General features: G+C 43.1%; 1 protein-coding gene across 18 annotated transcripts in view; it reads right to left on the reverse strand.

The window, feature by feature from the left end:
• ARVCF (ARVCF delta catenin family member) overlaps positions 1 to 16,041 on the reverse strand; it is a 444,623-nt gene that overhangs the window by 8,575 nt on the left and 420,007 nt on the right. For all 18 annotated transcript variants that reach the window (XM_090062536.1, XM_090062534.1, XM_090062537.1 and 15 more), the window contains 5 exons: positions 15,370 to 15,562; positions 14,032 to 14,143; positions 13,011 to 13,101; positions 11,732 to 11,785; positions 3,084 to 3,175 (listed from right to left, as the gene is read on the reverse strand). In XM_090062536.1, the coding sequence (XP_089918662.1) occupies positions 3,084 to 3,175; positions 11,732 to 11,785; positions 13,011 to 13,101; positions 14,032 to 14,143; positions 15,370 to 15,562 (542 nt within the window). The remainder of the gene's footprint in view (positions 1 to 3,083; positions 3,176 to 11,731; positions 11,786 to 13,010; positions 13,102 to 14,031; positions 14,144 to 15,369; positions 15,563 to 16,041) is intronic.

The raw sequence follows: 16,041 nt of genomic DNA on the forward strand, positions 1-16,041 counted from the left end.
GAGTTAAAGGCAAAACAGAGCGGATTAATCAATCAAACAAACAAACAAACAAACAAACCAACCAACCAACCAGTCAGCTCAAAAGATTGCGAGGAAGAATTAGTGGACAGAGAAAGAAACAAATTCGGCCAAGGCGTGCTGCTCCACCGGCGCTGACAGAAGCATTCGCTAGCTGCAGGTCAGCCATGCGTCACACTTCATTGCCATCATTTTTCACACGTCTTAGCCAGTCTCGCAGCTCAGAGCCACAGTTCCTGGATGGTTCACAAGCTAGAAATCGGCACGTGCATCTGACAGGACACTGCCTGCCTACACTTTGCCCAGCACCAAGGGCTGCTTTGACAACATGCCAGAAGCCTCAGGGCAGCTCCTCAGGGGGCTAGAAAAGACTCAGCCTGGCCTGTCCTCCCTCTTTAGTAGGGAGGAGGCATAGCCGGCGGAGGAGACAAGGCTTTCTGATCACGATGGAGCACGGCTTATTGGAATCGCTCGTCTCTGAGGGTTGCACTTCACTCGAGAGAGACACGACGGCAGCCCTGGGCTGCACTGCACAACTCTGTGGGCTGAGTTTGGCTGCTGCTGTGTAGGATGGAGAAGTGATAACCATCTGTTAATTCTCTCTCCCCCTGGCTAGCCTAACTGGCAGGTGGGTAATTAGCAATTACCCACCTGCCAACTTTCTTCAGAAAGAAGTGTTTTCTCTTAGCTCTGACCAAACAGCCCCCTACTCCCTGCAGCCACCTTCTTTAGGGAGCCTTGGCCACAGCAGGCGGGTAGATGCAGAGAAGCATATGCCATTATGTCGGGGTCAGGCATGGCCACCTCTCAACACCTCCAAACATGACTGGGGTGATCTGGGTTAGCTGCATATTTCCAAAGTGCAAAGTCACGATTAAAAGCCCAATTCCCGCTAGTGACAGTCAGAGCTAACCAAGCACTTTAGAAATATAAGCCTTAAATTATATGAAGTGAATTGCTCCTCAGCACTTACGCTAAAAGTCTCCCAGTCTGATCAGGGCTATGCAGGTCATTGGGAAGTACAGAGGTGAAAAACAACACAAAGGAGCACTGACCGCATTCACGGGCAAAGGTGAGAGCAACCAGAGATTGTTTCCCCTCCATCTGTACTACGGACTGTAAAAGCATTAATATAATTAGCATTTTACAGGGGCAGACCAGGAGGTGATTACTGTCAAAGTCCATTATACATGGTACCACGGGGGCAGGGTTAGAAAACGAATCGTACACAGAGCTAGCTTCCAACAACAATGGCTGTTCTCTTGTGGTCTGGCTTTAAGGGTCGCCAAGGTCTCCTAATCCATCCACAGCCATAATCTTCACCCATTTGCAGTGCCAGATAATGGACGGTCACGTTGAAATAAGAGTGGAGGCTTGGCGGACACCACAGATAAAGAAGTCCGTGTTTTTCCTCAGTGACACTGCAGCCGTATGGCTCAAGACTCCGATTTGCACTGGGCCTGCTAACGAAACAGTAAGGAAGTAGGATTTGGCACTGTGGGGTTATCACCCAACAACGGATTATATTAATGAGGTTGCCAAATGAGAAGCTTCTGACAAGAGCCTTAATAGAGCCTTAAAACTGAAAAGCAGGAATAAGCAGCGTTAAAAAAAAGCCTGAGGATTGCAGCCGTCATCCATTTTGAACATCCTGGGAAAAAGGCAGAGGGTGCTGGGAATTGTTTAATCCTGACTATTTGTGCTCAGACTCTAATACAGACAGGCCATGGGCAGAAGAATGTCCTATTGCCTCAATAGGATTTCTCTCTAAGTCTTATTTCTATGTGCCATTACTCTGCATCTCACTAATTGCAAAGAGCCTTCCCTTTTCAAGTGCCTGGCCACTGAACACAATTCATTTGAATTTTCAGTGCTGTCACAAAACACTTTGAGGTTTCCCTGTAGACGCTCCAGGCTCCCCAGCATTGAGGGTACTAGTGTCAACTTACTGAAAGCCAACAACAAGGATCCTTGTCACAAACTCGTTTCATCGTGTCTGGTTTTTCCTAGTGATGACAGACCCAGGAGAGAGTGCATGAGAGGTTGTTTTTTTTCTTTTTGAGGGAGGGAAAAAGCAATGAGCCACTGTACTATTGGGAGTACAAAGCAGCTGCTTATCAAAACTTAGCTAAAACTGTCCATGAATACAAGAAAAATTGCATGGAACAACTCAAACCAGACTTGTACACAGCTTGCTGTGCCCAACCTACTACAAGACCATTTCAGGCTGGACATAAGGAAGAATTTCTTTACTGTCCGAGCCCCCAAGGTCTGGAACAGCCTGCCGTAGGAAGTGGTTCAAGCGTCTACATTGAACACCTTCAAGAGTAAATTGGATGCTTTATCTTGCTGGGATCCAATGACCCCAGCTGACTTCCTGCCCTTTGGGCGGGGGGGTTGGACTCTATGATCTTCCAAGGTCCCTTCCAGCCCTGATGTCTATGAAATCTATGAAAACCTAATGCCTACAATAGAAAGAGAAGGGGGAGATCCATCAGATATGATTTTTCAATCAGAAACAGGCTGGAAGGAGGAGTGTTGAAAATTTGATTAAAAGAAGCACACATGGATGTATGTGCGTGCACACATGTCCTTGGTCCGTATCTAGTGGATGACCAGGGACTGAACAATGGGAAAATTATACTGTACACCACAGGTTTTACACAGACATGCAAGCTTTCACTTGCTTCTCACCATGAAAACCAAAAAGGCGTGTAACTGCTTGGAGTCACTAGTCAAAGTCTCCTGCGTCGCTATACGTGTTAGGGCTGAGGACTGTGACTAGATGCAGGAACAGAAAGCGGTAACGCAAATAATTCTGTTTCAAAACGGCATATAAACATTTGAGCACATATTTGTCTATAAAATCATCATCCGTAGTTGCTTCCTAATGGGAAAGGAACAGTTGTTTTTCACCGAAAGCTGGTTGGTGATGGGTCAGGAAATCTTATGTGATCCTTTACAACCCCTTGCTGAGCACTTGTAACATGCATTTTTTTTGCAGCATATGCTGGGCCTCCTAGCTTGTGGCACCAGCTGGCTTTGGGAATAAGCTGGCTGCTTACTTTTAAAGGTTCTTTCTCTGATGCGTCCCCAACATTATCACTGGTCTTGTACTTGCGCTCTTTGTCCCGGTGGTCGATGGTGGAGTATCCATCTGGGGAGGAATGACACGGCAGTCAGACAACAGCAGTACCAATGGCAATAACCTTTGCAGAGCAGAAACACAAGTCATCAAAACCAAAACACTGGGGGGAGCGGGGGGTGTATTCAATGTGGGCTGTGGCCCTGAAACTTTATTTGTACCAGCTTCCCTGAAAATATTAACTCCATTTTCTAATAGCACATCAACATCAAGGCCTGGTCCTGCATTAACAAGCAGCACTGTTTTCTTTCTGGTCTGCTGCAGTTCAGTAGTAGCCTGCCCAAGGAAAGCAGCAAGCTATTTCACACCCTGTAGCTGACAAGTTCCAAATCCAGAGAAAAATCTTATGTTTTTAGCTTAGTGACTTGATTAATTGGCTGTGTTCATACTCCGGAGGGTGTGAAACACGTTCCCACTCTTTCTGAACTTGACTACAAGCAAGACATGACAATAATTTAGAAAAAGTCCCCTTTGGAGCTGTGAGGAAAAGGGGCTGGTAGAGCTGCGGATCTTGACACAAACCCTGCGGGGCTGGGCTTGCCTCTTGTCACAAAGTGGTGCCTTTGAGTGATTTTTCTCCTTGGCAATCGAGCAGCAAGATGAATTCAGTATTTCAGACAGAAAGAAGGTTGGGGAGGGCTTTCCAAAGAAATATTTTAATTATTTCAGAACCTGCCTGACACCAAATAATCGTCAGGGGTTGCAAATATTAATTTGTTTTCCTGATGCATCAAGTTTCTGTCGTTATCGGTGACAAACAGATCTTCCTTCCAACTTTGACAGCATTGTAATCTGGATCAAGCGGCAGTCAGATTTATGGGCTTTTGTCTCTCTCCAGGTAATTAAGGTATCATTATTGGTTTTACTTCCTGTCAAACCATCTTCTCTGAACGCCACAAAAAAGGGTTTTTACAGAAAGTGCCAGAAGATCTCGTCTCTCAGCTTCTTGCTTCTATACAAGAAGGTCTCTAAAGATGAATCAGTCGGTAGAGCTTTCTTTTTGTGGCAATATAGAAAACGAGCCATTCTAAGCAAACAGCATGAAAAGCAAGACAAACCGAGTGACCTGCACCATGTATGTTCTGCACAGCAGTGGCCTTCAAAAAGGGTGGGAAGGGTGCAATCCAGTAAGTTCACTAGACAGCCTAAGTCTTCATATTTGGCACAGTAGATCAAAACATGCCTGGGCCTGGCAAAAGGCTTTTGAGATGGTCCATATGGTTATGAAGAGAATATAACATCAAGGAGAGAATCCATAATGATGGTGACGGAAATGACTGAAACTGTGCATCGAGGTTATGGATATAGTCGTAGCTTGAGACCTACTGCTGTATACAGCTTAGCTTCTCTACTCCCAGCTATTCGTTGACAATGAAGGTATCTATCATTCCTGACTGTCCCAGTAACACCAAAAAATAAACTGCAGACACAGACTCTCCACCCAGTCAACATTCCTGATGGCGTGTACAGTACAACATCTTTCACTTCCAAATTACATTCAAATATACTTGCCGGTAAATCATACGCTGACATTAAGACTTTATCATTCCTTTGGGACTCAAAGGCATGAACAGCTACGCAGTTAAGTGATGATAAAAGCAGGCTGCCCAGGAAAAGTCAAATCCCAATGTCAAATAAGCAACATCCATTTCCTTTTTAAAATGACTCATTTAATTGACATTTGCATAAAATAGTACATGCAGAAATGTGTATTGCCTTTCACCAGGAATGATCCCAAAGCACTTTAGAAACAAACTAACACAGAAAGGGAAGCTTATGCCTGGCCCAGAAATGCAACAAGCACTGAAGAGCTGTGCACCAACTCTAATGCGTCACAGCAGCACAGATCAGGAGGCAAAGAGTATCACTGCAAGCAACTGGAGACACAGTGATCATTTTAAATAGCTTTAACCACTGCTTACTCACCAACTTAGCAAACCTAATATTGAGCAAAGTTCCAGGAATCTCGAGTGATAAAAAACCCCAAGAACTTGGTTTTCATATCTAAGCCAGGAGGTATTTTGCAACTCCTACCATCACCCTCAGCATGATGTGGTCTGCATGCTAATGGTGCCACACACATCAGCGTTAGTGGATTGTGTGCTGCTAGACACGTTACACTGTGCTGGGCTGGTATCAAGCAAGGGCAGACTGATAGGAAGTTTGTGGCTTGAGTCACTAAAATAAGATAAATATTCTGCAGGAGGCTGTACCAGCGAAGTAAGACCTCATTAGCCAGAAGGCAATGGCTTTCTGATGGAATTTGCAAATCTGGGTCTCTTCCTGTTTCCTGTTTAATTCTAAAAATCCAATTTAATCCCTGAGAAGGAATCTGAAGTGTGCCTTAGGGCTTGTTTTTGCAAGCAAGGTAATTCAGATTAAGGCAGGATGTAAACTTAAAACCCAGTAACTATTCCCGAGTCACGCCCTAGGTGAGCCCTCTTACTTCAGAATAAAAGCATTTTATTCCAACCTAATTCAATACACTTTGGAATACACCGAGTCTTCTTGTTTCATTGCTAATCCAGCTTGCTTTACTTCTTTGTGCCTTATTACTTCCTCCCTCATGACATATATAGCTTTCTTGACTGCTTCTTACTCTGTCTGTAGTGAGATTGCTTTACCTCCACGTATTAAGCACCTGAGAGACCCTCCACCATCACCTTGCATGTCCCCACTTCCCTTATCAAATTCAGCTTGTGCATCAATTGCTCTCATCTTTTTCTTGGACATAAATTCTTTCCTTGAAGCAGGTTATTATCACATCCACATGCAGTACTTTCATAGCCTTTAGCAGCCAACATTGACTTTCCCTTTAATGGATGACAATGCAGCCAATCTGGTTCCTGCTTAGACCCCCTGGTGAAATCCATGTAAAACTGAACATACCCTTGTTCAGAGGACAGGCTCTGCACATGGGCCAATATTACTCATTTGGCTTCCACTTCGAAATCCGAACTTTGCAATCAGCTTTCTCACTGTCAAAATGACACTACAACCCAGAACCTTGTCTATAATGCCATCTAACTGAGGATAAAGCTTGTCCTTCTTTCCCCATTTATTGATGATCACAGTTATACAAGGTTTCCTCTAGGCAATAGTAAATCTTGCTGTGACAACCTGCCCAGACATCGTCTCACCGAGGTAAACTGTGTGCTTACTATAGCAATCCCATCCTTATGCTTTAGAGCAAAAAAAAAAAAAAAAAAGAGTATAATTTCCAACTATCACCTTTCTTGTGCATGGACAGCAATGTGCAATTTCCTTGGCTCCCTGGCCAACATCTGAGTCTGGCCTGGAGCAAACAGAGTCCTAACACTCCAATTCACAATAGGTGTAATATGTTCAGCTGTTACCTGAAATCAGAGACCGTTTCTATTTGTTGGGCTTGACAGGCCTGGATTGATATCTGATGAAATCAATGAAACAACAGCATAACAGGAAGACTGTGAACAAGTCAACATTGCTGACTGACTGTGAACAAGTCAAAATTCATCGAAGTGGATGAATTAGAGGCATTAAGCATAACCATAAAGAAATTATGAAGATGCGATAAGCAAACGCTTTGGAAGGAAGAGGGTCAATTAAAGGATGCATCAAGAAAGCAAATTATGGAGACAATACACCGAAAGTGAAGTTGTCTAGAAACATGCTGTGGCCAAAAACACAAGCAGGAAAAAAAAGGCTACAGGTAAACTGACAACAAATACTTAAGGATCGAGGGAAACCTGGAAGGAGTACTGTATTTTCTTGCATATAAAACACCCCCCAGACATACGCACACCCTATTTTTGGAAGGTCCCAAAAGGAAGGGAGGGGTAGCAGTGTTAATTGCCATGTTCCAGAGCCACATTAATTAATGCAGCCACTGCTCCCCCTTGAAAATTTCTGGACCTATGGGGAGCCATTTTTTTCAGATATAAGGCACATCCCTATTTTCCCCAGCTGGTTTTGGAGGGCAAAGATGTAGGTTATATGCACAAAAACATGGTAGTTTGATTGTGCAGTAAACCCGATGTGCCCTCCTAATTCAAGCATTTTTAACATGAAATATGTCAGGGGAGCTTGCAGGGTAGAATGAATATTAGCACTGACTTAAAATCACAAGAAAAAAATGGAAAGAGCAGGGAAGAAATTAAAAATAGGAGAGCTGCAGGTATAGACTACACAGGGGATGAATTGTTAAAAGTTGTCAGGACAAGGGCCAACAAGACATCACAAAAAAAATATACAAGAGGGTATGGGGCATAGGAGAAATACCACATGAGCAGTCACAGACACCAGTGGTATTAAGATTCAGAAAAGGAAATCTTTCCAACCAGAATAATTAGAGATACAAACTTACTGCAAGTATGAAGAAAAATCACGATAATGTTAACTGTCAATGGATTAAGCCGTTTTTGTGGGAAGTAGTGAATAAGGAACAATACTGGCTTCAAACCAGCCTGACACTATGAATCAGAGATCTAAGCTCTGGTGATTAATGGAAAAAAGTAAGAATGGGGATTTAAAGACGTTTGCGGGTGGGGGGGTTTCCACTGATGTGACAGAGGCATTTGAATCAGCTTGAAGGGAAGCATTATGGAAGGTAGCAAAATTATATGGCATTCAGCTAGGGTAACGGCATTTCTAAAAGTTATATAAAGGATTCTGACAATGCAGTAAAAGTTGGTGGAAAATTAACTAACAGGTTTGAGTTAAAGTTTGGTGTAAGACAGGGGGATCTAGAAGCACTCATAATATTCATCATGTTCTGAAACAGGGTATTAAAAACACAATAGTTGGAGGGAGACATCAGATGATCTAGAGATAAGCCCTTTAGCTCGTGCAGATGACATTGCACAACTGGCAGACGTGTCTGAATGAATAATGATGCTTTTCCCTACCTTGCAAAACTAATACATTTAACTTGGCCTTAATGCCAAGGCAACAAAGCAGTTGCATCTTGAAAAAAACACAACAATAGATAAAGTGTGGGAAAGCAGCAACAGTGAAGCTGCAGAATAAGCTGGATACCTGGAAAAATTGATCAGGATGGTTCTATCAAATGATAAAGTTAAAAAAGAGCTGAGCACGAGCCATGAGTGCTTTGTGAAACGGATGCAATTATGTACTGATCAAAGCGCTATATTTAGTATCAAAGGGCAAATTTAACAAGCTCATCTATTAATAGCATTACTTATGGACTCAAAGCAGCATCATTACATGAAATAGATATCAATAGCCCATAGGTAGCACAGGAGAGAGTCCTCTGAAAGATGACAGGTGTGAAGTGGAACAATTTTAAGACAAATGAATTTGAAAGGAGAAATCACATTTCAGGATCAGCTACAACTGAAACGATCATGGTGAAGACGCAGCAGATGACAAACACAGCCAAGATCAGGCTGCCCCAGAGACCAATTACATGAATAAGCATGGCATGCACAGATGTGATACAGCTGAGTTTAATGGAGAAAGCTTTGGAGACGAATACATGATGGCTCTGGAAACACTCCCAATGTCTGCCATGGTAGAAGGAGAATTAGAGGATAGAGTTGATCAAAACGGCTTTTCTTGAAGAGGCCCCTGTGTAGAAAGCCCTTAGGAATGTATAAGGAGTTCGGCTGAAAGAGCCTGAGGAAAGGCGAGTCAAACAGCCACTTGCTATGCCATTTTCATAGAGTGCAGCAGACCAAACCTGTTAGCGCGCTCCCTGTCAGCTGACCTTTTCAGGGTAGTCATGCGGAGGTACGAGAATGTCTGAGCTGTTGGCCTTTGCTCATTTAAAAATATCCAAGAGCAGGAATCTGGAAAACCTGTACCTGAGACCTAGGGCCACCTATACACGAGCAGTGAGGCCGCTTCGATGCGCTGTAATTACAGCATGTCGGACCAGACTCAGTTCATTAAATCTGCTGGAGCGTGGTAATGACCGTGCTCCAGCTGACTCCAGTGTCTCGTGTATCGATGTCCCTGCACTGAAAACTGGTGGCGGGGTGCTTTAACTAAAGCTCATTTGACCAGCTTTAGTTAAAGTGACCCCACTGTCATTTTTCAGCACAGGGACACTGATACACAAGATGCTTTGGGCGCTTTAATTAGATCAGTTCTTGGAGCTAATCTAATTAAAATGCCTTCCCCCCATTCCCAGAGCACATGTATAAATGCCCTAGTTTCCTATTGATGGTGCAAAGATTTGAAAACAGAACCTGACAGGCAAGAAACACTTGTGATACTGCCCACCAATTTCCAGTCCATCCTCCGCTGTTCCAATAACCTCTGAAATACACTAAGCTGTGATTAATATTTTTCTCCGAACACTTTACTACAATCCTGTGGCTACAGATCTGGGATCCTCACTGCTAGACTAGTTAGTACATAGCTGTCCTGTTGTGTGATGTTCTTTGATATTATTTTCTTCCATGGTGAAGACAAACATTTCTGTCTTCCCTTAAATAAGTACATACGGACAGTTTGTTTGTGCCAGCTGAGATGTTGTCAGCAGAAGACATGAAAAGTGATATCTTTCTGTTATTCCAATGCTCTGGACAAGCTTGCTTTTCAGCAGGGGCTTAATCATATTGCCATTTTTGCAGGTACAATCACAGCTAGTAAGACATCAAATGCACAGATGTGTCAGTACAAAGATTTGCAGCTGGATAAATTGAAGCAGATCCTTCTTTTACTGGCAGAGTCTTTCACTTACCAATCTCAAAGCACTGCAAAGGAACAGGTATGTGTTTATCCCTAGTATATAGCTAGGAGATGGAGGTACTGATTGGTTAACAGTAATTCAGTGGCAGAGGCAGGAATAAAACCCACTCTTCCTGACTTCCAGCCCCATCTCCTTATATGCTAGCCCAACACAGCTTTCCATACAAGCACTGCAGCCTTCATCTTGAGGACTCTTGCTTCAGGTAGGTATGTGAACAGAAAAACACATAACTATTCTTGTTCCAGGGGAAGGTCAGGAGTCACAGGGTTTAAATCCCTGCTTTCTTTCAAATTCATGATGACAAAGAAGCACCTGAGGCTCTTAATTATCCTTCCTCTCCACCAGGGCCTTAGTACCTGAATCAAATCGTTCTGACATCCATGCCAGGAAGTCTATCATCATCTGGGAAGAGATCATGTCTCACAGATTCAGCTTTGCTTCTTTCCTAAATAACATGAGTTTCTCCTGCTGCTGTTCCACATTTGAAAAATAGTGCAACTCCTGAACCACCCATCTGGTTTAAATTTATCTACCTCTTCACCCTTACAGCTTCATATGCTTGCACACAAGGGTTGTATAATTCATGAGGTTTAGAAGAAATCTGTCACTTCAGATACCGGTGTGGGAGTTCCTGGTACGTTTACCAGTATCAGGGTGGAGGGTTTCAAAGTACTGGTAAAATCCCTCCCTACAGCACTGGGTGCTACAAGCAAAGCAATTGGCTGTGCAGTTATAAATGCATGTTATACATGGATGCCTGTATTACTGAGATGGACTGCACAGGTTATGCTATGGTCTGCAGCATCTCGGTCTCCTTTAGTCTTTGCAGGTTTCAAATCCACAAGAGACCCTGGAGAAGTCTGCTGAAAGAAACCTGCTCCTGTACCTTCCTCGTAGGGGGGAAAATGAAGTTGCTTTGTTTGGCTCTTGAAAGATGCCCTTTATATTCAGCAAAGCTGAAGCATAAAGATGAGAAGTCATTGCTTCCTCATGGGCTAGGTTTTTTTAACATGCCAGGAGGAACAGAGTTTATTTGTTCTCCTAATTTTTAATGTGCATTCATACAGGGCTAAACACGTAATTCTACACCCAGGCAAAATTCCCACTGGGGCAGGAGGAAGCATCTCAAGTTCTTTGAAGACCGTGGCCACTCATTATTAAGCTGTACTTTAGACGTAGAATACTCTGGGGGGGAATTTTACTATCGTCCTACTTAAAGAAAAAAAAAATCTTTCTTTTCTTGTTCTTTGAAGGACCTATCCAAGCTGCAGAGTGACAAACTCACTGTCGGCACTGGGGGGAGAGTGAAACTAGAAAGGAAAGAAACTTAAAAATAAGCTATTCCTCTCTTCTCATTTCTTCCAGGTAGAGCCAATGTTGATGTTCCATTATCAGTCAAAGTGCGATAGTCACATGGATTTAAAGTCAGAAAATTAGTGTCCTGCTCCTACGAAAAATACATTCTGTAAATCTCAGGACTTTTGGATGTCTCACTCCAGGATGCAATCGGTGAAATTCTATACAAGGCTGTACTGCTTGTACAGAAAATTGTGTTGGGCTAGCATATAAGGAAACAGGGCTGGAAGTCAGGAGGATTGAGTTTTATTCCTGGCTTTGCCAAGATGTGAAAGAGCTGGAAATACCAGTGTATTTGCATTCTCTGGCTCAAATAGTGGAGAAACCCATGTGCGCACAATACACTCATGTTTAAGAAAAACAGACGATTGATCTTTTGGAAGGAAATGTTCTGCTTTTAAATGTCAGCTTTATCCACTTGAAAGAATATCTCCCAGAGAAGGAGCTGAACTTTCTCGTGAGTGACAGTATGCTCTATTGAAGCAGACAGAGGGTCGATCCATGACTGCATTTACCTGGACCAAGTTCATCCATAGGTATCATATCACGACTTCCAGCCTTCTCGTTATCTACAAAACAGAAGCATTGAAACTATTTGTACCATGCTTGCTGGGAGGAGTGCAGAGCAGGCTTGGATTAATCACAGGGCCAGAGGAAAGAAGGGAGCCCATAACTTACTGAATGCAAGAGGTTATAATGAAACAACTTTTAAATGGTGATCATTCAGAAAGGAAGGTCCTGATGCGAGGAGCACTCAAACTCACATGCCTTGTGCTACCGTGCCGTGACATGTACTGGGACATTCCACTATTCCAGCAGCATCGTGTCTGCTCTGGACTGGCATAAGTTTTCTGGAGTTTATTTTTATATCTGGCCAAAATGGAATGAGATTCTCTCCTCCGCCCAGAGAGAGGAGCAATCAGGAGGACATACAAGGTTTTGAGAAGATAATTTTCATATTGGTTCTTATCTCCAACACGATCAACAATACAAGGCAAAAGAGGTGAGCGCGGAAATGACCATGGCCTGCAGCCAGAACACCTTGGGAGTGGTTCTGTCAAATCTGACCACCTACGCACAGGTGAGTCTGAGCCAGTACCTGGATAAGAGACCTCCAAGGACAACTCAAGTGACAGGGGATACAGTGCTGGTGACTCAGTGAAGACTTTCTTTCAAACTCAGTACTGAACCAGTGTTTCAACTGCACTGCAGCAGTGAAGGTGATCCTTCAGCAGGAGATGTACAAGATCTAATGACTTGTGCTTATTAAACATACCACATTTATATCACAAGTGCAAGGTTGTTAGTCTCCTGGGCTAAATTCCAATGGGGTCATAGGGGAGTAGGGCTGGAAGGGGCCTCATAAGATCATCTAGTCCAGCCTCCTGCTCAAAGCAGGATCATCCCTGATTAAACCATCCCGGCCAAGTGTCTGCATAACCTGCTTTTAACAGTTTCCAAGGATGGAGATTTCACAATTTCTTTAGGCAGCCTGTTCCAATGCTTAACTGCTCTCAAAGTCAGAAAGTCTGACATCACGCCTACTTTAAATCTCCCTATAAGTTTGCAACTGAGCTTTTTACCCTGAACTACACAGCTATCAGGTATTTCATGGTAGATTCCATGTCTATGTAGTTTATAAAATTGATAGCTTTGGGATCTTTGGATGAAAGGCACCATAGAAACAAACAAATTGTTATTTTGATCCCAGCCCCACAACACTACTATTACAGAACAGCAAAACAGCCTGGGGAGGCAGAATCATTGCAACTCATATGAAAGACCAGCACTGACCTTGGCTTCTATCCACTAATGGCAGAGTGCTGTCATCATAGCCAGACTTGCCAGAAGTACCTTTGGATCCCTTTGGTGCTGCGGAAACAGTCTAAAAGACAAAACGGCAGAATAAGAAGCTGCTGTGGTTGCTGCAAACACAGCAACTGACAGATCCAATTAACAACCAAGCAAAACGCCACTTCAGAATCATGTTGTGGAGCCCTGTTCCTGTTCCATCTGCTGCTGCTTCATGGATCTTCAATCACAACCCAATTAAGGATTAGAATCATAGAAAATCGGGGTTGGAAGGGACCTCAGGAGGGCATCTAGTCCAACCCCTTCCTCAAAGCAGGACCAGGACCAGCCCCAACTAGATAATTCCAGCCAGGTTTGTCTAGCCAGGTCTTAAAAACCTCCAAGGATGGAGCTTCCATCACGTCTCTGGTAACCCATTCTGGTGCTTCACCACCCTCCTAGTGAGAAAATTTTTCCTAATATCCAACCTAAACTTCCCTTGCTGCAACTTGTGGCCATCACTCCTTGTTCTGTCATCTGCCACTACTGAGAACTAGTTTAGCTTCTGAGTATTGTCCATTTCACTGCACAGCTACTGTTGGCTTCTCCTTTCCTTGTCACTTAACTGGGCAAGCAAGTAGCCGCATTTGCAGGTGCAAAGTGACAGCCACTGCTTTTCAGACAAAGAAACCAGATGCATCTTCATAAACAGAACAGGGAGCTGCCATATGAAGTGCGTGCCTGGTAACCAGTGACCAACAATGCAATGTCTGCTTGTAGAGGGTTACATCTAACGTTACAAGCTCCCAAAGCATGAAGAACACATGCCACCAATTTTAGGCATGCAACAATAAGTATATTTATGACCTCATTAAAAAACAATTATCACCTAAAACCAGAAATTTCTCTGTCAAACTCTGCCACCGACATAGTAAGGAGTTAGGCCTGCACACTGAGGGAAGGATAACACATCTCATGGAGCTTTCTCTGAACACTGACTTGGACTAGGACTCTGCATCTTTACCTGGAAATGGGATTTGTTCCACCCATCCTTCTGCAGAACGCTTCGTAGTTCTTTGTAGCTCCAGACCATCTGAAGAACATGAGATGCTGCCTTTGTCTCCCGGGGGGACTGGCTGATTTATGAGACAAAATTAAAACCTCAAAGATTAGACGTTCATAAATTGACCCTGTAAGCTAAAATCCTAAACATTCCAGCAGACCTATCACTTCCCACAAAGCATTAAGATAGCTGCTCAGAGAATATATTTTTGGGTCAAACTTGTCTAATGAGGGTCCATCTAGTGCTTATATGAAAACACATCTGTTCATATAAAAAGCCACCTGCCATGAACAAAAGAAGTTGTGAATTATGCAGAGGTAAGATTTTCCTTTGCATTAGCATGCAGAAATAGTACACAGATCTGCTTGGTACTATTCCACCTTTTGTACTAAGCCTTTATTTAGGTCAAGACAGAAAAGTTGAGCACCCAAACTCTAACAGCAATCAGTTCTGAAGCATCTCTGGAAAACAAACTCTCAGTGCCTTAGAGTCATCTTCAACATCTTTGGCCCAGTTGTACATGTACTCCATAACATGAACTCAGCTGAGTCAACAAGTGGTTCAAACCATATGCATGAGAGCAACATGGATGAAAAAATAAACCTAGCTAATTCTTACCTGAAAAACATTTTTGCATTTATTCCTTGCAAGTCAGTACCAGTCTGCTACACACAGTGCCAGGGTGCTGGCTGATTCTTACTTGCATAAAACAATGAAGAAGAATAAAGTAACCTTCAGGTATGCTCTGAAAAGTCTGTTAAAATCATTTATAAATACACTCATTTCTGCTTCCTGGAAATAAAGAAGGCAGCTCTTCTCAAAGCTATCAAGAGTTTTTTGATAAAGTACCATGATGCAAAAGTGTTACTTTAAATTATCACCTCCCAAGCTATTAGGCAGAATGATTACTACCCTCATGAAACATTTTATTTAAAAGTAATAAAGTTTTATCACTTGCATTCCAGAAATGGAATATTGCCACTGGATGAAGGTCTCCCACTCTGCAAATAAAGGTCATGGTTTCACTGCATATGATGTCTGATAAATGCAGACACAATGCTAAGACACACCAGGCCAAGAGAGATTGCATCCTACAATGAGAGAACATTATATTCTCTTGAGCTCATCTCCGGGGTCCAGTAAACCTGTTATAGGCACTGCTATAGGATTTGTTTTTATTAAACATTTTTAGGACTTTGGTTACACAGCTGAAAGGTCAAGATGGCTGGACACCATCACAGAGCAAAACGTCGCTGTTCACAGTGGGTTTTCTGTATATTGTTTTCAGTTGGAACCTACCTTGATTTGCTGATTGTTACCAGCTTCTGAATGCCCTGGGTCTGGATCAGGGACCTTGCATTTTCTGAACTGTCAGTAATGATTTCATGGATAGTATTCAAGACTGCAACCACTGTATCCTCTTCCAGGTTTTTAGCAGATCTCTGCTGTCTACTAGGCAAATTTCTTACCAGCTCCCCCATGGCATAGCTACCTAGATAAGGGGGGGGAGACATCATTAGGCAGACCCGATAAACACTGCATCCCAGTCTGCATCCTTTGCACAGTCCAAAGGAGCTTTCAGCATCAGTTTCCTGGATCTTAAGACTGTAAGTTAACAGCGTATTCATCATTAATTATGACAAAGTGCTTGAGAATTAATAGCCGAAGCAATGTCATGCAGCACAATGGATGCTAAAGATAACAGGGAACAGAAGTTTGCAACTTTTGCTGAGAACTTCAGGGCCAACATATATCATGCCTTGCTGTGCCTGAGGCCAAAAGCATTCAGCAACTGCTGCTAATACTGAATATTAATGCTAATGTGCACACATACCATTTATTCAACTTAGCTTTGTAACAGGCCTGCTGGGGTGAGATGTGCAGCCATGCATCTATTAACCTTCCCCTGAAAAAGGTAACAACCTCCCCTCCAGGGTACATTCAGCCTTCACACTATACAGCATCGAAGAG

This window comes from Crocodylus siamensis, chromosome 9 (genome assembly GCF_052110815.1).
Source record: "Crocodylus siamensis isolate JL-2025a chromosome 9, ASM5211081v1, whole genome shotgun sequence".
NCBI classification, from domain to species: domain Eukaryota; kingdom Metazoa; phylum Chordata; order Crocodylia; family Crocodylidae; genus Crocodylus; species Crocodylus siamensis.